General features: G+C 45.5%; 2 protein-coding genes across 12 annotated transcripts in view; one reads left to right on the top strand and one right to left on the bottom strand.

Annotated features, from left to right (window-relative positions):
• Positions 1-18,229, top strand: part of mark2b (MAP/microtubule affinity-regulating kinase 2b) — a 37,811-nt gene extending 19,582 nt beyond the window's left edge. Inside the window, exons 6-21 of one of the 9 annotated variants that reach the window (XM_053858344.1) lie at positions 154-224; positions 378-434; positions 1,724-1,960; positions 3,844-3,963; positions 4,622-4,724; positions 4,791-4,903; positions 6,220-6,294; positions 6,409-6,466; positions 6,740-6,891; positions 7,025-7,119; positions 11,549-11,596; positions 12,496-12,759; positions 14,004-14,030; positions 16,040-16,078; positions 16,515-16,618; positions 16,708-18,229. In XM_053858344.1, the coding sequence (XP_053714319.1) occupies positions 154-224; positions 378-434; positions 1,724-1,960; positions 3,844-3,963; positions 4,622-4,724; positions 4,791-4,903; positions 6,220-6,294; positions 6,409-6,466; positions 6,740-6,891; positions 7,025-7,119; positions 11,549-11,596; positions 12,496-12,759; positions 14,004-14,030; positions 16,040-16,078; positions 16,515-16,618; positions 16,708-17,057 (1,913 nt within the window). In that variant the 3' untranslated portion in view covers positions 17,058-18,229. Of the gene's footprint in view, positions 1-153; positions 225-377; positions 435-1,723; positions 1,961-3,843; positions 3,964-4,621; positions 4,725-4,790; positions 4,904-6,219; positions 6,295-6,408; positions 6,467-6,739; positions 6,892-7,024; positions 7,120-8,523; positions 8,668-11,548; positions 11,597-12,495; positions 12,760-14,003; positions 14,031-16,039; positions 16,079-16,514; positions 16,619-16,707 lie in introns of all 9 variants that reach the window. The other 8 variants (XM_053858340.1, XM_053858339.1, XM_053858338.1 and 5 more) reach the window with 8 other exon arrangements.
• Positions 18,230-18,735: 506 nt separating this feature from the next.
• On the bottom strand, positions 18,736-25,597 carry rcor2 (REST corepressor 2). Of its 3 annotated transcripts, XM_053858348.1 has the most exons (14): positions 24,444-25,597; positions 22,799-22,924; positions 21,727-21,783; positions 21,195-21,272; positions 21,056-21,108; positions 20,821-20,982; positions 20,632-20,756; positions 20,501-20,567; positions 20,198-20,437; positions 20,058-20,135; positions 19,942-19,999; positions 19,793-19,860; positions 19,568-19,717; positions 18,736-19,495 (listed from the first exon to the last, which is right to left on the bottom strand). In XM_053858348.1, the coding sequence occupies exons 2-14, from the start codon at positions 22,920-22,922 to the stop codon at positions 19,196-19,198; spliced, it is 1,560 nt and encodes a 519-aa protein (XP_053714323.1). In that variant the 5' UTR covers positions 22,923-22,924; positions 24,444-25,597; the 3' UTR covers positions 18,736-19,195. The 3 variants fall into 3 exon arrangements, with proteins under 3 accessions (XP_053714323.1, XP_053714322.1, XP_053714324.1); XM_053858347.1 differs by having other exon boundaries at positions 18,736-19,717; XM_053858349.1 differs by lacking the exons at positions 22,799-22,924; positions 24,444-25,597 and adding an exon at positions 21,859-22,377 and having other exon boundaries at positions 18,736-19,717.
• Positions 25,598-26,072: the final 475 nt, after the last annotated feature.

The following is a 26,072-nucleotide window of genomic DNA, read 5'->3' as shown; positions in this document are numbered from 1 at the left end:
TCACCACAAACGTTGTTTCTGAAGTTATTGAATGTGTACCATTTGCAATATGGTGTGCTAATATCAGAACATAAATGTCTTGTTATAAATGTGTCTGTGTACGCTCTCAGTTGTTGTGTGTTCTCAACACTTGACTGACATTGTTCCTCACAGGTGAGGTGTTTGATTACCTGGTGGCTCACGGCAGGATGAAGGAGAAAGAAGCTTGTGCCAAATTCCGACAGGTGCGCGTTAAATCGTTCACTGTTGCAAAAGAGGTGTTAACTGATTGGAAACACCTTTCACCAGTTACAGTTACTTCATGGTTTTTTGTCAGTCAAAAAAAGACCACAAATTAACTAAAACTGAATAACAAGGTTCTGTTTCTTGCCTTCCAGATCGTTTCAGCGGTGCAGTACTGCCACCAGAAATGTATAGTACACAGAGACCTCAAGGTGAGGTCCATGGACACACTCTTAACTTTAACTTTAAATTTATTCTTGCCTACCATTTGGTTGATATTCTTATTTAATGACATTATAAAATGAGCTGGGCTCAAGTCACACATGTGAAATGAAGGATTTTAGATGAACGTTTAAATCCTCTTATTGTGGCATTGAGCGGCCTGACCTCTGTGTCAGACATTATCATAATTAATCTCGCGCTATTTTAATAAGATCCTTGTATTTGTACTCCTGATTTCATTTTAGGAGGACATTTTTTCTTTGTTTTATTATTTCCTTCTCTGTGTTTTTGAGCAAACCAAAGCTAAACAAAACCAATTAAATCTAAATCCCTGGCCACAAAATGGTGACAGAGGTTTTAAATTGCTGTTTAAAAAAGAAATAAGCCAGGTTTTTAAGAAAGCTCAACAGTTCACACTTTTTTTTATTAATAGGAATGAAATATATAAACATATTTATCCTTTTTCCCAAAATCTGGGTAGATTAAAGGGTGAGGTTTAGGTTAAGTATCATGGTAATCATAATCACTTGATGGTCACAATAAAAATTGTGTCAGAACCTTCTTAATCTGAGAGCATTCGAGCGAGCCAGAGAGGATTGTGATGATGCCGTGGACCAAAATAACTTGGCCATGAGAAGCAGCTACTTTTTTCTTAAGCTTTCTCACTCAGTACATGATAATCTGACATGTCTATCATTCAAGCAATTATTGGAGATTAAAAGTCCTCTGTTCTCATGTCATTTTTATTTTGCCATCATGTTATTTTGTCTTTGGTAAGTTCTTAGGTTGGTAAATTCCCCAATCCCCATCTCTCACCATAATAGAATAGGACAGTTTTTCATGGTTCTACCACTAATTGTGTTTATATTTCTATGTAGTCATTTGTTTTTCACCCAAGCAAACCACACTGAAATACTATTCTTGTCCTTCATCATGACTTTCTTGTGTTTGTTGAGTCAAAGTCTACGTTTTAGCACGCAGTGAGAGATGCGCAAGCAGGGGAGTGTGTGGAACAAGTGAAAAAGTAAAGCGCACTTGTTGTTACTAGGCAACCATTGCCTCCGTGTCTGAGGACACACACATACACACACTGAAGCAGTTCACATTGTCCAGCGTTTGCAGCATTACTCAGCAAATTATTTTAGTAACTAGGTTGAGAATTGTCCTGTGCAGCTACTGTAAATGTATCGAGTCTTGCAACAACTGCCGCTGAGTTACACTAACAAAGTATTGTAGACAGAACTGAATGTAATGTCTCCTCTCCTTTCTCAATGGTTAGGCGGAGAATCTTCTTCTGGACGCAGACATGAACATCAAGATTGCTGACTTCGGCTTCAGCAATGAGTTTACTCTGGGGAACAAGCTGGACACTTTCTGCGGCTCTCCACCCTATGCTGCTCCTGAACTCTTTCAGGGGAAGAAGTACGATGGACCTGAGGTGGATGTATGGAGTCTTGGTGTGATACTCTACACACTGGTCAGTGGCTCGCTGCCCTTTGATGGACAGAACCTCAAGGTGAGAAGCGTCACGTGGGACCATGTGCATACATTTAAATGTTGTTGAGACTTACAGTGGGACCAAATAGGTGGGTCAATACACATCAGAACACATTTTGGTTGGCTTACTGTTCTACACTGATGATGGAAGGGGTTGTGCACATTGATGATGGTTCCATTTCGTTTAGCCTGGATCTGGCTTGTGTTAGTTCCAGTTCAGATGCGTGGGCTGCAGAATCTGGGCAGTAGAATTCTAGGCACAGGACGTCTCAAGCAGACAGCGGAGGTGGTGATGTCGACCGCAGCAGCAGTGGCAAATGCACAGCAAAGGAATACAGATTGATACAGATGTTGCAACAAAAATGTTGGGTATTGTTCCCACTTTGCCCAAGTATGTTTGACCTATGTCCCCAAATCATTATTCATTATAATGAAACACCCTACATTTTCATAGTGCAACGACTCCACTCACAGCTGCCCTGGGGCAGACTGACTGAAGCGTGGCTGTTAAAAAAACTCCAGGCAAGGTGTCATGCTGAAGGACACCAAGACGGAAACAGAGAAGGTTTCAAACCACTAATCCTTATTGGACTACTTGCTCCACCTCTTGTAATGTTAGGTCCCTGATCAAAGTCCGTTGGAAACATTAACTAGCACCAACCTTACGAATTTTATAACTTTCCACATAACACATTTATGTCTTGCCGACATAAATGACCATGGCTGATGTTATTGCTGCGTCCTTTCTCACTCAGTGGACAGTGTAGGTACCAAATGTGGCGCGTGTGGAATGTGCCCATGATGATGCCATGTGATGGTGTCACATCCAGCTGTTGCAATCGGATTTAAAACAACGTTTTAATGAGGAACTAATACTTAAAATGGAGGATAGCTTTTCGCTCTTACTATGTCTTGACATCTTCCTGGTCTGATGCCGACAACGCTGATTGACCATTCATGCTTGACAAATATCATACCATCAAACCCTTCATTTGTGGTTTCATTTACTCATTAAAAAGTTTTAAAAATCCAACCGCAACTGTTAAGATGTGACGGCATCACTTGGCGGTACCCACAGTGGCCCAGTCTTGTATTATAACTGTTTATTAGGTTACTCGTAAATAACCTTCTGTTTTGTTGAACATGCTACAAAATGTGCAAACATGCTAGAATATTTGAATGTTAAAGAAAATGCATTTGAAGTGTGTTGGGTTATTGGTACAGACTGATTTGATCAAGGCCTCATGAAGGCAAGGCAAAGAAGGAATAGCTTTTTGACATGGAGCCATGTAGGCCAACCTGATACACCACAGAGGAAGTGTCCCTCTCTGTCAGACATACCACAGAGACCAGTTAGACTTCTCTGCCTCCGAATTTGATTCTCGCTCTCGTGACCTTTCCAAGTAACAGCACATCTCAAGAGTGCATTTGGATATGTTGACCCAACACCACTTTTATTTTTTGCGAAACAGAGGTTTTCAGATCTGGAGATGAATTATTAAAACTCAGTCTTATTTTACCTTTCGGTCCATTGTTGGGTTTAATTTAAAAGGGGGTTCATGTTGGCCAGATTGTTATTGCTCAATCTGGTCCTCGGTCTGAGGTCCCACAGGGGGACGACACATTGGTGCCTGAACTGCATTTACCTGCTCCTTTGAATAGAGTTCCAACATTTTGCGAGAGGGAGGCAAACATTTAAGGTTTATTTGACTACTTCTCTGTTTATGCTGATGGCTAAAACAAAGGGGGAGATAATATTTTGTCCAAACCTTGCTGTTAATATTGTCTAGACAAAAACCTTTAAACAAAATTCAAAGGTATTGGTATTCCAATAGTTGGTCATTAAAACTTCTGATTGTTGTTTATACCAGAAGTGATGTACATGACTGTTTGCTTCTGCAGGAACTAAGAGAGCGTGTGCTTCGAGGTAAATACAGGATTCCCTTCTACATGTCCACTGACTGCGAGAATCTCCTCAAGAAGTTTCTCATCCTGAACCCCTCAAAAAGAGGCAGCCTGGAGGTACACACTCACAAACCATCTCACAAACACACAATAATAAACATGTCATGTCAATTAATCTAGCTTCATTACAAAGAGTAACTTTTCATTTGAGGCTTCTGACACCTCGTTTGCAGATCCATGCATTGACACTGTTTCTTGGATACTCACGCACTACACATGCGAGTCATACACTTCTCATGTCATAACACAATAACGTGACAACAACAGTGGCAATCATGTAGCGTGAAATCAAATAGCTTACAAACCTTTGTGCATTTGAAAAATGTTCGTCAGCCACACGTGTGCACACTGATGCAGCATCACAGTGGTAGTTTGCTGCTCGAGTGTCAATTGTACTTCAGTGGCTGTACTCCTTAATTTTACTGTTAAACTGTTAATCGATTAGTTGTCAGGCTTTGTGTTTTTCGCTCTCCACTTTTTTCATAGTTCAAGGCCTGAGTTGTTAGTGAGTAGTATAATTGTAGTTAATGAATTTCCTGTCACCTGCAATTTGATAGTCAAGGTTAAATTGTGTGATGAATTCATGGTTACACTCACTTGTTATCGCCATGTCTGTGATCGCCTTTCATGACTGTCATCATCACACTGAGGGAGTTTAAATTGACAGCAGTGCCCCATCATCCTTGTCATGTTCTGTCCCTGGTGTTTGTTCCAGCAGCAGATCATGAGGGATCGCTGGATGAATGTCGGCCATGAAGAAGAGGAACTTAAACCTTACATCGAGCCACAGCCAGATTATAAAGACCCCCGGAGGACAGGTGGGTACTGGAACTTCAGTTGTTTAGTCAGTGGGCTCTAATTATAACCTGTGAGTGTGTCTGCAGACATCATGTTGCAGATGGGCTTCTCTCAGGAAGAGATCCAGGACTCCCTGGTGAACCAGAAGTACAATGATGTGATGGCTACATACCTGCTGCTGGACTATAGGAATTCTGAGGTAGTTTAAGTGTTCGGTCTGCTTCTCTGCACCACATTTTAATGCAGTGATTCCCCCAAAGTAGATGCGATGACAAACCATTCCCTGTTTGACATGTTAGTGAAGTAAATGTATTGACATAGTTAAAGACATATATTTTTTGACTGTTGCCTACCCTCTCTCTCGCCCTCAGTGGTTGTTCCTTTATCAAGTAGTCAGATTATAATTTGTCCCTTTTGAATGTTTGTCTCCGTGATTGAGCTCAAGTTTACTTTGCTCAGTACAGTTCTCATTTTTAAAGTTTTGGTAGAGTGCTTTTTTTTTTTTTTTACATTTCTTGTCTTTTCTTTGAATGCCAACATCAACTAGTTTATTTTAAATTGAAATATAGTAATATTAACATTGTAAACTTAAGTGAGAAAAACAACAGAAGAAAAAAGATGAATGCCATAACCTTTGACATAAACATTTACTTAAAGAAGACCTGGCCTGCTGATTCGACTCACCTTACTTACCCATATTTAATGCTTTGCATGATGCATTAACTCTCTCGTTGTGACAATGCTCCGTTTTTGCTGTACAAAGTTCTCCCTCATTTGAAATCATGCCGAACAATGGGTTATAATACTCAAGCACAATGTGATGTAACATTGCGACAGACTCTGCCATTCGGAACTGTGCAGAAGAGATGTATCTCTGTTTTGTCGAATGAGAGTTGTAATGCGTGATTCCATTCCATTCCAACGTTTCACATTGTAATAATTCACTCCACTGCGACTTGTCAGGCAGATTCGCAGGGATCATCGGCACTGCTGGCTCTCCTCTCATTATTATACATTTGTTGTGTTTCTCAGAGTAAACGTACTCTATAGGGAGGATGGTTCTGAACAAGCTAAAAAGATTACTACAATGCGAGAGCAGTTACAATGGGGGATAGCAGTTTTGTTTTTCGTTGCAACTTAAATCTCGAAATTAAGTGTGCGATCCAGTTCTTGAAACAGTCACATAGTACAACCGGTTGCGATGCTTCAAATGTAGACACTACATCATTGGAACGATGCCTTGGTGCACGCTTCACCAAATTACCTGCCAGAAGACTTGCTACACCCATCAGAGACGTGACACTGATGACTCATCTGTCGATCTACCAGCTGAAGCTGTCAATTTGTTGTCATGCATGGCAGCCTTTTGTGTGTTGCGTGTGTGAAACACAAAAAAATGAATGTGGTCCCTTTGCCCAAACTGTTTGGTCCATCTAAGTGTACTGTTACACTTCAACACACTTATCTTTCATGCGCATTCACACACTAATCTTTCATGTTTTTTTCTGTGTTTAGCTGGAAGAAGGTGGCATTAAGCCACGACCAGGAAGTGATGTCAGCAACATAAATGCACCCTCTCCGCCTCACAAGGTACAGTGATATTATTATCCCTCCTTAGTTTTTTTATGACCAACCCTCATAAACAAAATTAAGTGTTGTGCCCTCTGGCTGTGACTTTGCTGACTCATGGTCATGGTCTTCCAGGTTCAACGCAGTGTGTCGTCCAACCAGAAGCCGCAGAACCGCAGATCTACTGAACAAGGTAAGATTAGATTGTTTTTTCGAGTACAAGTCTGTGTCCCTGGTCTGAAATAGCGGTATGTGTTCTAAGATGAATGATGTGTACAACAACTTTAAAAGGGTTGTGACAGTTCTAAAGTGTGTCCATTGATCCTATGTGTGCGGATCTCAAGGGTTTTTTATATTGATAGCACACTAGGAAAGAAGGTGGTGCTCTGTCTAAGTGTACTTAAGTGTTTTGGTCTAAGTGTACTTTTCATGACGACTTCCTGACAACCTGTTTTTTTCCCCTCAGGCTCCTCTTACTCCAAGAGGACAGGGCAGACAGACAACCGGGGCACAGGCGATGATTCTGGAAGGAAGACCTCATCAGGCACCTCTACCAACAAGGTGCCAGCCAGTCCACTGGTGTCCTCTGACCGCAAAAAGAGTGCCACGCCCTCCACAGTAAGACCACGCTCCCCTTGTTGATATCAAACTAACTTTCTAGCGATACAAAGTCTTTCTTCCCATTTTATACTGTTGCTTGTGTAAATAAACATGCAGCTCAATATACTTCCTTTCTTCTTCTGCCCCACAGAACAGCATTCTGTCCACTGGTACCGGACGTAGTCGAAACTCACCTCAGACTGAGAGAGCAACTCTGGGCCAGGGGATCCAGAATGGCAAGGACAGGTAAGCAAACGCTGCATTTTACATGCACACACTCTTCAGGTGAGGACTATGTAGTCTCATGTTGGCTAGTTCTCCTCAGAACTGCTGTCCTCCCACACAGGAAGGGATCAACTCATTCTTTGACCATGATCAGCATTGATTTTGGTCAAAAGCGCAGCACAAACAATAGACATATGCCGGTAATATCCATGTTTCTGCATGTTCGATACAAACCGTCAGGATAAAGATGCCTAAAATAAAAGAACAATATTGGAATTGTCCAAAAAATACCTAATAAAACTAATGATGCGTTTTGATGACATTGTTTATAAAATATAAATTTTCAAAAATGTCAAGTTTCCTCTGTAAGTTGTCGATATCGTGGATGTGCATTGTAAGATTGCTGCAAAGGCACACCTCTTTTATTGACCAAATATAAATATCGAGTCGTTGGCATTTCATTGATCAGGAAGTGAGCTTGTGTTGCTTACACTATTAGATCAGATATGAGCGTGTGATGGACCGCTTGAATTGGAGTTTGCGATTATCTTGCGCTCTGGGAAGAGGAGAGGACTTTTTTACTGCAGTTAACAAGCTTTTTGCATTTGAAGGGTGATTTCTAATTTTTTATTAACCCAGATCCTCCTTGCTGATTCAAATTCATAACATCTCTGATGCCAAACACGGAAGTGTTTTTTACCATAATCATCATTCCCATTGCCATCATCAAGTCCATGCTAGCTCCATATCATGGCTTATGTGGTTGATTATTGCTTCATTACTTGTGTGTATTTCTGATCACCTCCTCGTCTCCTCCCACACACGCGGGCTCTGCCATGTTGCCAGTTATTTCATCCCAGACTGAAAACTGTAGCATGGTATGAGTCTCCATGGAGACGGAGAGGTGACCATTAGCAGCTTAGCTAATGTTTGTGGGTTTCTCTGATAACTGACTGGTTATCAGAGATTGGTCATTCATGCTTTGATGTTTCAGCTATAATGTGTGTATATTTGTTGCGCTCCTCTTGCTCCCTAACTTCTCCCACCTCTTTAGATTCTTTCCTCTTCCTTTCTCTGCCTTCGATCTTTTTCTTTTGTGCTCCACATACTTTCAGTTCTAGTTACACTTAGATTAAGGGGACAGAGGGATTCACAAACATAAAAACATACACATATCAGTCTGTTTCTATTCATTCTATATTCTTTTCTAAATCCTTCATTTACTCTATCTTTTCTTCCTTTCCCCCCCTTCCCTTCCCGTTATAATGTTTAATAAATGCTGCTTCTAACCATGCTCCACCTCACCCCCCACCCACCAACACACACCCCTGCCTGCTGTGCGTGTGTGCGTGCGTTTGTTTGTTTGTCATGTGTGTATGTGTGCGTGTTTTGGGTGGGGTGCTCCTTTGTTCCTCCTCCCCCCAGCCTTAACACTCCAGGCTCCCGTGCCTCCACTGCCTCAGCTGCTGCCGTCCTCTCATCCTCCTCTTCCTCGCGTCCCCACCACAAAAAGTCCTACTCCTCCTCCAACCATCCATGTCCCTCTGACCTGCATGCACCTCCAAAAAGGCAAGTCGACTCTCACACACTTCCATTCAATCATAAATAACGTGAACATGTGCGTGCGTATTTTTTACACGCTCGCTGATCAGCGTTTGATTAGGTGGAAAACACATATTGTACTTGAGTACCACCCACTACTTATAATCAACAGTTTCCAAGGGGTATGTCTTTGCATGTGGGCTTAAAGAAGCCCAGTCGAACACAAATTCGTTGGTTGAACAAAACTAAATAAGTGTGCATCAGTTAAGACATTTGTAAAACAAGTAAAAAAGGGTAATATATGGCTTAATATTTCAAGGCTGCTAACTTACTCTGGGACATCAAATGTATAAATCGCCAGCTCTGCTGTGCCTAAAAGTTCCGAAGGTTGGAGTGCAAAAAGTTTGTGATTTCCTTATGTACTGGCATCTGCATTCCTGTGGTTTTTGAATTAGGAAGTAAAGATTTTCGTTTATTTGCCACATTTATGCTCAAGTTAATGAGCAGTGATAACACGGTTTTCTGTATGTAATTTAAAAAAATGGAATGCACTTCAGCTCAACAGCTGCACCACAATAACGGTGCCAATGCTGTTGAGCTTCTGGGAGTCATAGCCATGGACCCGCCAACATTAGCAGATGGACTGCTGGACCTCTGGGATTCATCCTAAATTCTCTCAACTGCCAGTAAAATCTGCACTCGTATCAACAGTTCACTCTGTTGATACGAGTGCAGATTTTACTGTAATGCAGGACATCTACCTAAACAGAAGAACCATACTAAAGGAGGAATTTTATTATTTCACTTGCCTCCTCAAGCTTCAGGTTACTACATGACAGACAACCTACCTCACAACTGGACTGCACCTAATAATGTTGATGCTATTATGTCTGCAGACCTGAATGAAACTATAGCTATGTTGCCTTCTCCTGGAAGCCTGCACAAGTCTTTCTGACACTTGTTACAGTCTACATTTGTCAGTCTGTCGGTGAGCCTTGGTCACCCGACTTTTTTGAGTTTTTCCCCTTCTTATTGCTGTTGAAGTCGCACTCAGAAGAGAAGAAGAATACAAGTCATTGAGATTTCAGGCCGGCGGCTCTTGTGATTACCTGAAAGGTTACACACATACTCAGGCTACCTTGGCAAGTGAAAGTTCTGATTCATGAACAAAGCACTCAGAAATTCTGATTGCATAGTGCTCAATTCTCACGTTATTACCTGCTGTCGGGGTCCATTATCTGGTCACCATGACGATGTCAAATGACCAACTGACGACTGTCAGACTGCAGTTACCTAGCAACAGGCAAGAAGAACTGTAGTGGATCGGGGTGATATCCTTCTCTTTTGTCGACCAGAAGTAGTCTCTAAAATCAGCCTTTGTTCCAGAACCAGAAGAACGTGTTTGTTGAGTTACTGTGCGACAATGGAGCTGACAAACCCATGGAGCAGGAAATGTTTAGTGCACCTGAAGTGATTTGCGTTACCAAAGCAGATCACATACTTGCTGTGTTTACATTCTTTTTCATATTTTTGTGTGCCCTTTTACTGTACTGAAATTTCTTCACAAGATTATTGGATTGTTCACTATGCTCCACTGCCTTAGCCAGTCTGCGTAGTAGCTCTGGGTACAATGGAGAAGTGGGAATCCATATGGAAGAAAATAGCTCTTTGATATCAATAATTCCAGTTGTTTCGTTGGTCTGATTTGACAAGGCTCTATATTAGCAGCACACAACTTTTTGCCCGTAAAAATGCACATGGTAGTGATCCAGCCACTGAGATAGGTTGACTGGCCAGAAGGGCATCATGGGAACTGTTCATGTTCAAGTCACCGTCACCGAGTTTTTTCGAGAGTGATGGCACCTCATAAGATACGGTATATATCGGTTTCAAGATACTATTCAATGGCCAGTTTCGTTTGATGGCTGGACTGAAGTCAGGGAAACAATCAGCCTGCATTGTCCAACTTCGATGCCCTGTAAAGATTATAGTATTCGGCCTCTCCAGTCTTGTTTCTCATTGTGAATGCGCATCAATGTGAGCAGCAGCCATTGGATAATGAGTAGAGTAGAGTGGCAGAAAGCTGTTTACCTCTTCAGTCGTAGATACCGGGCAGTGAAGCACCACTTCGGTCATCATGTCTTGGAACAGCATGGACATTTTTTTCCCATTGAGAGGGAGTTGGACATCCCCACACCTTAGTTTACTCCCAGCCATTGGCTGGGTGGTGTGCCTGAACTTTGTAGGCGAATCTTCTTTCTCACCTGTCCTGGTGGAAGGACAACCCAAAAAAGGTCTCCAACATTACATGAACCTGAACTCAGTTAGCAAAGACAAAGGATTATTTCTCGTCTCAAAGTTTTTCCTCACTAGTGCATCTGATTGTTCAGTAACTCTGTAGTGCTGCCAGTGCTTTTTTCAATACACTGGTACTGGTATAATGGATTTTATTCTTGTGCTTGATGTTTAATAACCTGTCTCCAGCATTTAGAACCTCCGAGTCCTAACGGATTGTTTCCTTTTTGGTAATGGCCTTTTAAATCGTAGTAAGGGTTACACACAGGAGACCTTTATTGTTGCCATTCTGTTTGGTATGGAATCATGCTGAGGCTAGAGTGACATCCAAGCGGTGTCTCAGTGGGGGGTGAGAATCTGCATCTTTTATAAATTCATATTCTCCCTTGTAATTGTCAGTTTGTCTGGACTTTAACCTGTGTTGTCGTCGTTCAGATGGGGCCACAACTGCAGTCTGTAACAAGGGGTGATATATCTTAATATTAATAATATCCTATCCTCTGAATCTTGCGCTTTTTTCACATAGACCAAAGCGGCTCGTGTCCTCAGGGCTGCGGCTGATTTTTTTTTCTGCTCTATGTTTAATACTTGTTTTGTTGCATGCGCCGCTCAGCAGTGGGCTTGGGCTGTTCAGAACCTGGTTGGGAACGCTGGAGAGAAGGTACAGAACCAGAATCCCACGTGACCTTTGGAACTTCACCTAGATTGTAGTCCCTGGGTTTGTTAGCATAAACCAGTTGTCCCCACATAGTTTTTTTGTAATGACTTTATCTGTTATTTAGATGTTTATTTTTAAACACTAGCTGAACAACACAAGTTGTTATGACCGTTTACCCAGCCCAACATGACAGCATCCATGCTGATCGGAGCATGCTCTGAAAAGTGGGAGCTACCTTTGAAGAGGACCTGATCTTCGGAGACACATCGAGACATGTCCAACATTTTCCACTCTCTGTCCTAAACTCTGATGAAAGTAGACTCGTGTCCCTGTTGATTTCAAGTCAACAACCATCCTGAAAGAATCACCAAATATTCCCCCCTGTGTCTGTGTTTTCTTGTGTATCCATTCTTTACATTAACCAAGTCATTCACATCCTGACATGCTCCTGCTAAATGTTCGGCTGTGGAAGGGAATGTCAAACATTATTGGTGTTATTGCATCGATTTATTGATGTAGTTGTCAACTTTGTTGACAAACAAACACCGTACTGAAAGTGGTGGGTTATATTTATTTGTGTGACGGCTGCTGTGACATATTTCAAGTCTAAGCAAATGCAGCTGCTGTATTGTCTTATTTATGATTCATAGATTGGTACTCAACAACAGCAGTATGAATTCAGGCTTATGTTCGTTTTACTCTTCAGTGCTGTGGTCAAATCATTTTCATTGTGAAATGAAAATAAATGTATCTCACTGGACTGAAAACACACAAGTAAGTCAAACTACATCACCTTGTGGTAATATATATCGCTTTCAGTTCAATTAAAATAGTTAAATCCCTCCACACAGCATTAAAGAAAAGAAAATAACTGTCTGTCCTTCTATTCCTCATCTCCACAGCGCCGTCCCTCAGCGTGCTCCTGGCGCCTCCCCTTCTGCCCACAACATCAGCAGTGCGGCTGTCACAGACCGTACCTTCTCCAGAGGTGTGGGCATCCGGAGCACCTTCCATGCAGGCCAGCAGAGGGGTGCCCGGGACCAGCAGGGCTCTGCTTACCCCGGCGGGCCCGCCTCGCCGTCGTTGTCGCATGGCAACAGCCATGCTCGGCGGACACATGGTGCCACCGGCATCTTTAGCAAGTTTACCTCCAAGTTTGTGCGCAGGTGAGTCCCGGCAGTGATGTGTGAAACCTGAATCTGGAGAGATGAAAAAAGATGAAGTTGAAGGAAGAGTAGAAGTCAGGCAGATGGAAATCCAGAAGTGGTTTATCAGAATAATAAAGCACCAGACTCTCTAGTGTTTCCACTGAACAGCCAGAGCATGACAGTTGACTCTTTAGCCTCAAAATTCCTCCGAGTGGTGCGCGCTCCTCGACAGTTAGTTTCTACTGCCTCCTGTATTAATTCCAAAACCTGCAATCAACCCGTTGTCATGGCGACGATTCGATTCATCTCCTTGCCTTCTTTTTGAGGTTTTCACTTGAGCAGAAAATGACGGGTTTGATTTCCTCTAAGGAAATCTGCGTCTGTGTTCCTCCTCTCATCCATATCTCCAGGGAGGGAACACTGATGTGGTGACTGAGAGACCATTTGAGTTCCATGTTTCCCTTTTTGAGGTCCACTTTTAGTGCTGAGCTCTTGATTCCTGCTGGTTTGACAAAAATGTAGTCTGCCCTGGTAAACTTCTAAGCTGAGGATAAAAATAGTGAGAAGGACAACACGTCTTCCAACCGTCAGAGGCGCTTAGTTTTCATGCTGTCTGTCATTGTGGTGTTGGAGGCAGGATATGTCAAAATTTAGCATGAAGGGGAGCTCAGGTGTGGCTTTGATTCTTCTGTGCGATTGGTGGCTCGTGGTTCCTGAAAGTGCTGCACTCGATGGATGATGGTGCATGTGAATTTTTGTCTGCACGCTTGTGTGTGTGGAGGCGGTGGAGGTACAGCCACATTCCAGATCTCCCACTCTCTCGTACAGTAGCTGGCGACAGTATCCATGGTTACACAGGAGAGATCACTTTTCCCTCCATCTATAAATAACACAAGTGTGGACAACTTGACACACAAACACTCCGTCTTTAACTTGTCAGGAAGTCGAGCTGCTACGTTATAAGTATTACTGCTGGTTAAGAGTGTGTGATGGCCGTGGTCCCAGATGTGTTGTGTTGACTTTCTCGGTGCGGCAACATCCCGACGCGTCGATCCAGATCCGCAGGACTCTTCTGGGGAGGGAGGCTCTGATCTCTCCTTGCACTGGTCCCATCAGTGCCTGATATTCGTTGGTTTAATCGACTAATTACTCACACGGTTAACCACATCAGCTACAGATACTGACTGCCTCAACTCCTGATGGAATTTTATACATTTTTCTCCTTTTCTTTATCCCTCTTTTTTGTTTTGTTTTTTTTGTAGAAATCTGTCGTTCAGGTTTCCCAGAAGGTAGGCAACACCCCCCATGTTAAATATATAACCCCTTCCAATACAAATCTACACAAGTGTATCCTCTCCTTCATATATATGATATTTTCCCCTGTTGGTGTTTTGTGCAGCTTTTTTTTTGTTTAAATCTTCCCTTGTGCCCTTGAGCCTCACCTTCTTTTTTTCCCCCTGTGGTTTTTATTTTTGAGCCCTCTGGGTCTGAGTGCCTTGTGATGGCCCATTTTTATTTCTACTTTCCGTTTTATTCGACTAACCACCTTGCCAAACCACTCACTCCATCATCAAGTCACACAGTAACCCCCTTCCCCATCCTCCGCTCCCCTCCTCTTCCTCCTCGCGTATACTTCCACCTGGTGAACATCACCCCTTTAGTGGTAAATGCTGTGTTCCATCTGCTCTCAGAAGTTTTTTTTGTATGAAGTTTCACAGTTCTGAGGAGAAACCATAAATCAGGGTGCACAGAAATTCACTTGTTTCAGATGAAACTGACTGATTTTAAGAGGATGATATACTCTGATGTCATACTAACTTCTGAGGCACATTGGATGCGGCAGTAGGTTCTAAACCTGTCCAGTAGATCAAACCACTACCTGCACACTAAACGTATATGTCCCCATTCTTGCCGCATCAGCGCATTGTTTACCAATCAGAGGGTCGCAGTGGGCCGGGCGAAGATGGAAGATGAGCTTGTACCTCAGCACTTTTGTGTTGTGATCTGCAGCACAGCCTTACTGTCTAGACTGGGTACTTCACTCAAACATTTGGGTCCAGCATGGTCAAATCCCCTCCGATATGTTACAGGACGACTGACTAGCAAAGATGTGACCACAAATAAAAAGAAAGTAACAAGCAAACGTGCCTTGCTACTACTGATATTTTTATGTTCATTCAACAAAAATACAATGATGTTTGTGTCAAATTTGTAAAAGGGGACAACATCAGTAATTTCGGATTGAGTCACTCTAGAGTGTATCCACATTAATATGTCCAAATTGACATTGATTTAAAAAAAGTGAGCGAGATCTCCGAAGCGTGTTAGAGTGGGTGGAGCTGGAGGATTCCTGTGGGCGGGGCTGCACTCTTCCTTCTCTCATTGGCTTTCTAACAACACACCTGGATGGCTTTGAACTTTGACCTGCTGTGGCTGTGAACATGAGCTCAACTGGTCACGTTTCCTTTTTAACACCTGGTGCTGCGGCCGAGCTGGCAGCAGGAAGAGCAACTCCTCACACTGTGCAATTGCTCCCCCTGGTGGTCAGCTGCGGCGCCGACGTCACAACTGACCAACTGTGACGATGCAGACTCGCGTCACTCACCAACATTTGGTCACTCATCCTAAATTCAGTTCATTAACGCTGTGCCCTCCATTCATTGTTTTGACTTTCCGTGTTCCATGACCATTAACTTTTCCATTTGCAGGTGCTTCCCTTCACACGCAAAGCTCTACTGATGTTGTTTTTACAGACCTAGTTGTCTATTTAGTGTGTGTGTGTGTGTATGTGTGTGCGTGCTTGTTTATACTGCCTCGTGGGGACCGACTCTTGACTAAACACTTTTTAATTGGGTTTCAGTGTGGTTAAGAGTCCTGGTTAAGGTGAGCCATGTGTTTTGGATGGTTAAGTTAAGAGCGAGAGGCTGGGGAGAGCACTTTGGCAAAGAGAAACCTCACAATGTCCCCACAGGGATAGCAATACAAACGTGTGTGTGTGTATGTTATACCCGTGCGACAGAGCGAAAGGTTAAAGAGAGACATGTCCAGCCTCCTCCAGGCTCCGCCCTCACTGTGCCAACCATCCTGTTCCCACCCAGCTCTTTCCACTCCTGCCTTTCCACTCCACTTTACCTCCAACACACCCCTCTGTGTTTGTGTCAGAGTGAAGCAGCAGAACATTGTGGCCTTGTAGTTTGGTGGATGGATGCTACAGTGAGGGCGACTCTGCGCGGCCGTGTTCACTTCCTGTCCAGTGTTTTCTCAGTAAGAGTCTAAACTTTTGTTGATTTTTCTCGAGGAGTCCCTATGAGGGCGAGGGTCGGGAGGAGGGGAGCAGGTGAGCACACACACCCCCACTACCAATCCCGTCTTGACAACCAATCAGTAGGAGCGGACCCCCGTCGTAGATGATCTGGTGTGAAGTAGTTGTGGGAGCGGGCAGAGCTGGGCTGTGATTTGCTGCTGATGCTGGTGTTGGGAGGGGATTTTAACTGCTTGACCAATCAGGACAGAGATCTGGAGTGACTCCTGGAGTGTATCCTGCACGTGTGTGAGCGTGCATGTGTGCAAGGGAGAGCCGCTGTCATGGACTGAAGTGTGTGTTTGTGTGAGGTGAAGCTCAACAGTGCACACAAAAACACACTTTGAAAATTCCTTATCATTTCCTTCATCTCCCTCTGAATCCTTCCTCGACTCCTCCTCCTGTTCACCTTCTACTTGTTCGTCATTGTGACGCACTGTCCATGTCTTCTCTCCATCGTCCCGTCCGTCAGGTCCATGCTGAGCAGCACCGTGGACAAGTCAGAGAAGACGTCTGGTGGGGTTCTGTCCTCCAACAATGATGAGAACAACTCGTCACCAGGATCTGGAAACACCGGTGGGAGACTCGCTCACGCAGCTTGGCCGCTGAAATGTGGTCTAAAAAGTGTCCCACGAGAACCTGATGTTGTTTCCTTCTGGATCCAGGGGGCACCGGGACACCTCCTGCCATCGGTGGACAGAAGGATTCAGCCAAGCCGCGCTCCCTGCGCTTCACCTGGTCCATGAAGACCACTTCGTCCATGGAGCCTCTGGAAATGATGCGCGAAATCCGCAAGGTCCTCGACTCCAACAGCTGCGAGTACGAGCTGCGCGAGCGCTACATGCTGATGTGCGTGTCGGGGAACCCCGCACGCGAAGACTTCGTCCAGTGGGAGATGGAAGTGTGCAAGCTGCCTCGCCTCTCCCTCAACGGCGTGCGCTTCAAGCGCATCTCGGGAACCTCAATCGCCTTCAAGAACATTGCATCAAAGATCGCCAATGAGCTCAAACTGTGAGCGGCGAGAGGAGTCAGGCCCCGGGGGAGGGGAGGGGGGGTCACTGAGCTCAAGTGGCTGGGACGCCGCTCCTGGTTCCTCAAAGTTCTGAAGTTTTCTTCTGCATGTCCACTAACATCACTTCCTGCTATTTATTCACTTCCTCTGCACAGGCCGGAGGAGGGGCAGGGCGACACTGAGGACTTTCTCAAGGTGATTGACAGGTGATGTTTTGATTCAACACAAGCTAAAGTTGTTCTGATTCTTTGAAAGTGACTGGACTCGACTGAGAAACACACACACACACACACTTAGTCACCCTCTTACACCCACCCACACAGTCTTGTATACTTGCGCACCCAGATTTGGTTATAGGTAAAGGGTTTTCTTTAGCCCCTCCCCCCAAGCATCTTCATCTCTCAGACATACCTGATGTCCCTCCCCTCACTGTTGGCACAAACACCGCCTCCCCAGCCTCAAAACACATCCGCCATGTTCTCAGTCACTCCCTTTTCTCTCCTGTCAACAATGGAGTTTTTTTTTTGTCGTTGTTTTTTAATGAGAATTTTATTATTTTTAAGTGAGATGGTGCACTGGATCAGAGAGGCGAGTTCGTCGCCACTCGCGACTTGTTGCCTTTCTTTGAAGAATGAAACCTGTCGTTGTTGTTGCACATACACACTCGTGTTTCTTTGGCATCATCAGTCAGCATGGCGACGCTCCCCTCCCCCTCCATCCTGGTGATTCCCAAAGAGCAAAACACACCAATCTGAAGTGTTGTAATGTCTGAGTGTTGCACAAAAAAAATCGACAACGAATGGTTCAATTTTCTTCTAATTTTGATTTGATTCTTTTTTTTTTTTTTAAGTTTGTTGAAATAAATATTCAGGGGCCTGGGAGGGGGGGGGATTCATGATCATCGCTGCCTTTACATTCACGTTTCAGCATCGAGCTCTGGATGTGTAATGGTGTTGGTGGTGGTGACAACTACTGCTCATTTATATTTGGCCTTTTTTTCGTGAGTTTTGTCGTCTGTTTCTATTTTAGTGTTTTGTTCTTTGACGGTTAAAAGCCAACCGAGAAAACAAACATCACTTCTCTCTGGCAGAAGAAACTCACGCACACACAAACACGCCGGCGTCACGTGACTTGCTGTCGTTTTTGTTTTGTTTTTTTTCCTAATAATTTGAGTTCCAACGATGAGTGTATCCTCTGGTGCCGGGTGGTCATTGATGATTCTTCTTTCAGGGTTGATTTGATCTCATTCTTTTCTTTAACGTTGCTGTAATTTACATTTGATTTTAAATGTGTTTGAACTGTAACTGTAGTGGTGGGCTCGGGGTCAGGAGGGTCTCAACTCCTGAAAATGTATTAATTGTTTTTGTGCAGACAAAATGATGAAAATTACAATGATAGTAATAAAAACAAAAGATAACGACCGGCCGTCTGTGGGCAGATTTGCTTTGTGTGAGTTGGTGCGTGCTCCTCAACTGCCCACTGGTTTAACAATATGCACTTGTAAAATTGACCACTAGATGGTGATGTGGCCCGCTTTGACGAGTTGACGTACACAGCACTTCCCATCAATCTCGAGGACTCAGACCAACCAGGGTCACACGTTGGAGATGCCCTTGAGCAGTTACGACACACCTGACCAACTGAATTTATTTAATTTTATTTAAAAAAAAAAAATTCAGTGTCAAACTTAACGGAGAAGAAAAAAAAAAGCCATTAGTTCATCAACTTCTCAAAGATGCTTGAACATTCATCTTAAATACCAAGTCAAACGTTTCTCTCACATGGTTTTGGCTTCACAGTCTAGTATCGAGACTACACAACTACAGATCTACTCTAACTAAAAATAAGTCACATAACCCTCCAAAAAAATAATTTCATCTCATTTTGGAATCCTGAACTTTGCTGTGGAATCAATATCCCACCCGCCACCGTGGCTGTGTGAAATGTAGCGCGTGAGCAAGTTTTAAAGCTGAGGGTTCTTCACACTGTTTCTCAGAAGCTGCCGCCATCTTTAATCTTCTCACGCACACACGATAAGCATGTGCTGTCAGATGATCAGCAGTTACCATGGAGACTAAAAGGCCTGGAAATTGTCCAAAGGTTTCTATTAAGGAAGTTCAGGTAGTTGCGGCGCGTGTGTGTCAGTGCGAGGTGGGCTGCTCCATCTTCAGTCCCACCAGTGAGGGAGGCATCTGTGAGGTGGTGGAGCCGGAGGTGGAGACAGCAGGGCGGATCAGCGGTGGGGGAGGGTGGTTGTGGGGTGTCCGGTTCTGGAGAGGGCGGGTCTGCAGGGGAGGCGGCTGCCTGAGCAGGCTCGGAGGTGCTGAGGGTGGAGCGGGGCGCAGCAGCGGGGGAGGCTGAGAGAGCGAGGAGGCGGTCTGGGTGGACGAAGGGGGTGAGGAGCTGCCGGCGGTGTCAGAGGGCGAGTCCTCCATCTTCATCTGAGGATGCGTAGCAGAACATTCATGAAGGTGGACTGCAGCTGTGAGGAGAGTGAAGCTGCCGCTGCTCACCTCGTCCTCTTCCGCTCCTCCTTCTGGAGGAGGGATCAGCTCATCGCTGGCCCTCTGGTCTCTGGTGCAGGCCACCTGTTCGGCCGCCCACTCCCTCAACACCTCGTCCAAGTTAAACCTCCGACGATAGCTGACGAAGAAGGAGCTGACCTGCAGAGAGAGGAGCCGTCAGCAGGGAAGGAGGGGGAGAGGAGCACCAGCTCAGTCACATGGCTGTGTCATCACCTGAGCAGATGTTTTGGTCCCGATCACCTCGGCGATGGCTGAGAAGTCCTTGCCGTAGCGGCGTATGGCTGAAACATTGAGAGTGTGGGATGAGGGGCGTTTGAAGGTCAAAGGCTGATGTGTTGGAGTCGTGGTGGTGAGACACTGACCTTGCACAGCCAGCAGCTGCTCCTCACTCGTCCAGCGAGAGTTCATTTTTAGGGTCCCCTGAAGACGACAGGAGGTTATTTGAGGAGAGACAAAGATGGATGATGTCAGATTCTACCTCGGATGGTCTCATGCTGGAGACCCCTTCACTCAGACTCTGTTTCAGGCTGCTGTTCATTTGCTTGATGCTCTGAACCTGCAACGTCACAATGAGATGAGCCAAGTTCTCGCACATCAACCAGGAGGTCCCATCCTCACCTGTCTCTTCAGGGACACCAGTTGAGTGTCCAGCTGTCTGATGGTCATCACGCCGGCGTCGTGGGAGGCCGACAATGAGGTGATGTCAGCCTGCTCTAGATGCATGCCTTTCGGAGGCCGGCGCCGAGCTCGGAGCGGGTGGTGCCTGTACTGGGCTCCCAGGCTCTCCTTCTTAACTGGACCAGTACGGCCTGGGGTCAGTTTGTCCGAGCCGGTGCTGCTGGGCGTCTGCTTGGACGCCTGCAGGATGAAAGGCATCAATGAGGTCACCTCACCACAAACTTCAGGGCAACACTGACTCACCTCTTTTTTCGCATCCAGCTCGAAGTCGCTGTCGCTGCCTGGCTCTCCTTCTTCCATGTCGTCATTACTAGAACCCCAAAGCAGCGGTGAGATAACCTGTGACTGACACTGGTGCGTGACGCTTCTCTCACCTGTCGTCCTTCTCTCGCTTACTGATGAGCCGCCGGGCCTGCCGGTCCATCACTGAGGTTCTGGTTCTGGTTTTCTTCCAGCTGTAGTAGTACTTCACCAGGCTGGAGATGAGTTTATCTGGAAGCTTCACGGACACAGCGCAGCGCGTTACATCTTCAGCGCCCCACAGATGGAAACAGTGGTCTCACCATCTGCTGGATCCGGTGGAAGCTCTTGCCGTGGAAGCTGAACGCCTGCTCAAACAGCACCTTGTCCTCCACGGTCCATTCGTCTGGGAAGGGCGTGAAGTTGGCGAGGTCTGCCAGTGAGCGCTCCACGTCGTGCTTGTGCCACAGCAGCATACCCAGAGCCTGAAGGAAAGTGCAGAGTCAGCGTTCATCCCTCCCCTGCACCACACAGAAACCACAGAGATGTGGGTCCAACCTGCTCCATGTTGTAGCCGTGCTTCTCTTTGGCCATCAGGATGTACTCGTCCACTGAACAGGAGGACCACGTGTTAATCACCCACAGACATAAAGTGTTGGTCATAGGTGGAGCTTAAGTGTTTGTGTGTGCATCTTACACATGGTGTCCGAGAGTTGGCTGCTGGGACACCACACCAACATGCTCCGCTGGTCTTTGTCGAATCTGTTGGGACTGTCTGAGGAGCCACATAAACTTCAGATCAGAACAAAGACACACCGGATGATGTCAATCCTCGTTCCCTATCTAGCGACATCATGACTCTGGCTGTGGACCACGACACTTCAGTTCAGTTCACTTCAGTCCAGCGCTGCTACTGCTTCTACTCCCACCTCAGGAACATGACCGACTCCTCCCTCACTGTCCACCAGCTCCATCCTCTTCTTGTCAACCTCCCTCACAAGTCCCATCTCAACTCTCCTCACATCGTACCACCCCCACCTGTCTGACCTCCTCCATCTCGCCACCTCTCTTCCTTCTCTCATTTGGAACCCTCTGGTGGGAATGTTGATGGAACTCCCTTGCATGGCAGGGATCCACCAGTGATATTAGCTATTCATTTCACCTGTCAATTTAGCTTGTGAATACTCATCTCCTGCTCATCTGTATTCTCCTCCTCCGTCTCTGCTTACCTGGTTTGAACTCTGGGATCTGGGCCTGGTAGTCTCCTCCCACTCGGATCATACTGTCTGCAAACACACACAGACCAGACAACATCATTGCAGGAAGGAAGCAGGAAGAGAGAGACTAAACTGAATCCTCACTTCACTTGTACTGAAGCAACAGCCATGGACCGCCATATTAGATTCAAGCGCTAACTGTAGAAGTCATCTGCCATCAACAGCTGACCTCAACACTCTTGTCTGGCCCCACAAGTGCCCGAGCTTCAAAGAGACAAATGATGGTGTCTGGAGCTTTGTGAGGTCATCATGTGGTTTCATCTTCCTTCATCTTCAACTGCTTGTCTGCGGTTGTGCCATGACAACATGGTGGAAGGATCCAGAGTGCAAACAGTCCTGTCAACACGATGGCAGCCGACCCACTCCGAGTGCCTCACAGATGCCCATCAATAGAACCAAACCAAATTTGGCCAGACATGTCAGTGCCCTCACACCCCAGCATGATCTGTCAGGTGAGGGAGGTGGAGGGGATGGGACCAGAACAAAGATGGCAGTAAGAGGGTTGTGCAAAGAGAAGCAGGAAGATATGAGACTGCAAAGAACCTTAAGGGTCAAAAGCAGAGGAGGTGAGTGAAAATGAAGGAGAAACAGAATACAGTCGATGGATAAAGAGGGGGGACGCCACAAGGGCATATCTGGGTGTTTTCAGCTTCAAAACTACTTTGGAATAAAGGTGAAGAGAGAGTGAAGGACATGGGCAGAGGATCTGACAAGATGGAGGCAGGGAGAGGCAGAGGGAGGGAGGGAAGGACAACAACTGCAGCAGCCTTAGAAGCAGCTCCGTCACAAGGAAAGTGCTGCAGGTGAAGGCCATAAAAGTAGTGATGTCATTTTGCAATGACGTCACAGTCGTGACAGCGATGACACCAGTCTGACCGAGACACTGTGCGAGTTCCTTTTAAGGTGTTTAAGGTGCACTGATCTGTTCTGTGGGACCGACAGCCAGTAGACGAATAATAAATAAATCTTCAGAAGAGCTGAACCCGGAGACTCGAGCACTTGAGGAATGTGGAAGTGAACGTACCGTGAGTGTGTTCCTCATCACTGCTCTCCTCCTCAGAGTGAGGCTGGCTGTTGCCATTGGTTACCGTCTTTGCCCTGCTCCTGGATAGGACCCCGGCCCCCGAACGCTCCATCACAGAGGGCATGGCTGCAAGACACAATTTTGTAAAGATTTATTGAGGATCTCTTAAAGTGTCTCATCATGACAAACGCGTCTTTCCTTTTCCCAGCAGCAGTTATGAGGATTAGATGTTCACGGTTCTGCCACCTCCTCCCTGGGTTACTGTGTTTAGTACATCGCAGTCATAACACTATTTTTTTTAATAAAAAACTACATGAATATCATAACCAACATTCACATTAGGATTTCTAATATGGACCTGATTAAAACTTTGTACACATCTAAACAAAAAATATCAAAGTCATGAGTATTTGATTAAATGCTTAAAGACCTGTTCATGCAAAAGACTCTTTTTTTTATGACATTACACTGCACACAAGCAAATAAGGCTTTTATACAGACATTTGTTGGCAGTGAGTGAATAATACACCCAAAAATACACCATCCCTTCTATTTTGACACCCTTTTGTGATGGTCACAAACACATGCTGTAGCTGAACTATTATTCACATATTTTCAAGATTCCTTCCAGTATTTTCATTCCAAAAAACAACTTCTGTCTCAGGTATCAATATTTCTGGCTTGTTCCTGCCAATATACATTATTTATTTTTATCATAATTTCATAAAACGTGTCTATGTTATCCAGCTCGGTTGGTATCTTAAAACATGTTTAAATCATGTTGGAAAAGTATCACCTACATGAACATTCGAACATCGACATTTGGGCTCAGACCAACATATGACATCACTTCCTCCAAACTCAAGCAGGCGTTACATGACTGGTGTCTGGGGGTCTTTGTCTCTCTGATCCCCCTGAAACCCGCAACAGCTGGTCCCTTCGCCACGACAGACGAAATTATTCAAATTTATTTCACTCTTTTTGTTTTGTTCCGTCAGCGCTCACGGGCCAACGTCGACGAAGATATTCATCTTAGTCACAAGTTGATGTTGTCGTCATTGGGGCCTGGGGCCCCTTCGTCATCACTAACCCCATTTTGATCGACTGAAAAAATAAAAACTTCACGTTTGTAACATATGTATTCTGGAACAAAATTGGAGTCTAGTTTCAGTCACGAACTACTGAAACTACACGTTATCCACTCGAAAGAGAAGCAGACGAGTTACACCGGTTAGATGGAGAAATGGTAAATACGAGAAAATGAAAGTCATCCAAATGTTCCATAATACGCGTATTTATCTGACGCGTTTGACTCAATAAAGTAGCTTCTATTCTCCACTTTAGAAGTCATTATTGTTGAGTCAACCCGCAAGTCCTATTGTGTTCGCCTCGGTGGCTCTTACTACAACAAGTAACTGGCAATCCGGTCACTCGCCTGGGAGCGAAATGACCAAGTATATCAGACAGATGTGAGTCACTTTGGTTGACTGAAGTTCTGACCGAAATGGCTCCAATTTCTCCTACCATAAAGTGGAATCAAGTCCACTTAGACGGCTAACGTTAGCCAGTTAGCTCGGGGCTAGTAACCCTCGCGTTACAATAGTAACGCCAGTAGTTTAAAGTGGAGATAACATTCGCTCTGTACCTGCTCGCTGTGTCTCCGCTTGCTTCCACCGGGCTCTAAACTTGCAGTCAGCCGCCGTCGGTTGGTACAGTCTTCACTGAGGCGATGGAGTTGAGGTCATTTATGCCAAAGAAATCCACATTCTCAGATAATTGATGCGTCCCGGTCAGTACAATGAAGAGTGGAGCAGCGTGGATAGATGGAAGCCGGGGAGCCGTAGAACACCCACACATGAGGGAGATGAACATCCGCCTCCGATGCCTCTCCCCGACCAGTCATTGGGACTGGCCAAGTATAGTTCCAAAAACTATTGCGTGCGCGTTAGATGGGACTATCACAGCGATAACGCTCGGTGAAAATAATGGCCACACTGTATTTGTTCGTCTTATTCGAGTTGAGAAAATTATATCCGCGCAACGACATAAGTATATGAATGATAAATGATTCACTTTCCAATCCCGCCGCCATTCGTGACTGTTAAACCGAGCACACATTCATTGTTTTTTTTGTTTTTTTTCTGAAGATATTTCAGTGTCACGTATGTCTTTATGGACATGCCGTAATTCAGGGAATCGCTGAGCAGCGTGTTGGCGGAGGGATCCGTCAACTGTGCATCTGTGTGATCAGGCTGGATGTCCAGACTTGCACGCGCCGCTCAGGAAGAAGCCAAGTGGAAAGAGTTGAGTGTCCAAACGTAAACTTCTGCCCCAACAACTTCACGGTTGTCTTTGCTTTAACGGCATAAGCCCTGGGTGTGTGCGCCTGCACGTGGGTGCGTGCGCGCGCCCGCTCGTGCACGCGATCGTGTGCGCAGTAGTGTGTGTTCAGACGTTGCAATAATGGCATGATTTCTCACACCTGATGCTGTCAGTGAACGCGTCACACACACGGAACCCGCTGACATGTAACAGCCTGTTCCTCCTGCACTCTCTCTGCTCCCGACACTCCTCCTCCCGGTGTCACCGTCCTCCTGTCCACACTTGGCTCTTTCTCCCCCATAAGCTCCTCTTCACTGCTGTTCTCACCCGAACACAACTGTCATCTCATGACTTTTCCTTCACTGTTGTCGTCTCATCCTCCACTGTATGACTGTCATACTTGACTCCGCTCCTCTCACCAAGCACTTCTCCACCTTCTCTCGTTCTACACTTCTTTCCTCCTGTTTTCTTATCTTCCTCCTCAAGCCGTTTGTTTTGTGCTATTGGTGTGTGTGCGCGCGTGCGCGTGAGCACGCGCCGCTTCGTCTCGCCCCTCCCCCACCCCACCCGACTGTGACACAGTGAGGCATTTTCGCTTGTTCACCTCCTCCTGCTCCTTCCTCCTCCTCCTCCCTGGTTTCTTCTCACATCTACCACATCCTCTCATCCCACCCTGCCTCCCTCCGTCCGCCGTCCCATCCCACTCTCAGCTCCTCTTCATTCTATTGATCTTGTTTTGTTCTCAGCTTGTGTCCTCCTCCCTACACCCGTGGCTTCTGGCTCACAGCTTCTCCTTTCTCCTCTCACCTGTTTCACCCCTCACACTCTTCCCCTCCTTGCAGCTCCTCTCCCTCCTCCCTCCCTCCCTCCATATCCCACTCCTCGTCAGCAGGCTGTCACATCCTCTTCCCTCCTTGTTACTCAGTGTCTGAGGATTCCTGCCTCTCTTCCT

The sequence above is a fragment of the Synchiropus splendidus genome, chromosome 3, assembly GCF_027744825.2.
Source record: "Synchiropus splendidus isolate RoL2022-P1 chromosome 3, RoL_Sspl_1.0, whole genome shotgun sequence".
NCBI classification, from domain to species: domain Eukaryota; kingdom Metazoa; phylum Chordata; class Actinopteri; order Syngnathiformes; family Callionymidae; genus Synchiropus; species Synchiropus splendidus.
The sequence above is the reverse complement of the archived record's forward strand: the minus strand, read 5'-3'. Positions and strand labels throughout refer to the sequence as shown.

Excerpts from the sequence above, each read along its gene's own strand:
- rcor2 (XM_053858347.1), bottom strand. The coding sequence starts at position 22,922 with ATGCCCTCTGTGATGGAGCGTTCGGGGGCCGGGGTCCTATCCAGGAGC. Across the intron at positions 20,757-20,820 it reads TCCACCGGATCCAGCAGATG|CTTCCAGATAAACTCATCTC; the intron begins GTGAGACCACTG and ends GTGTCCGTGAAG. Across the intron at positions 19,718-19,792 it reads GGACCAAAACATCTGCTCAG|GTCAGCTCCTTCTTCGTCAG; the intron begins GTGATGACACAG and ends CTCTCTCTGCAG.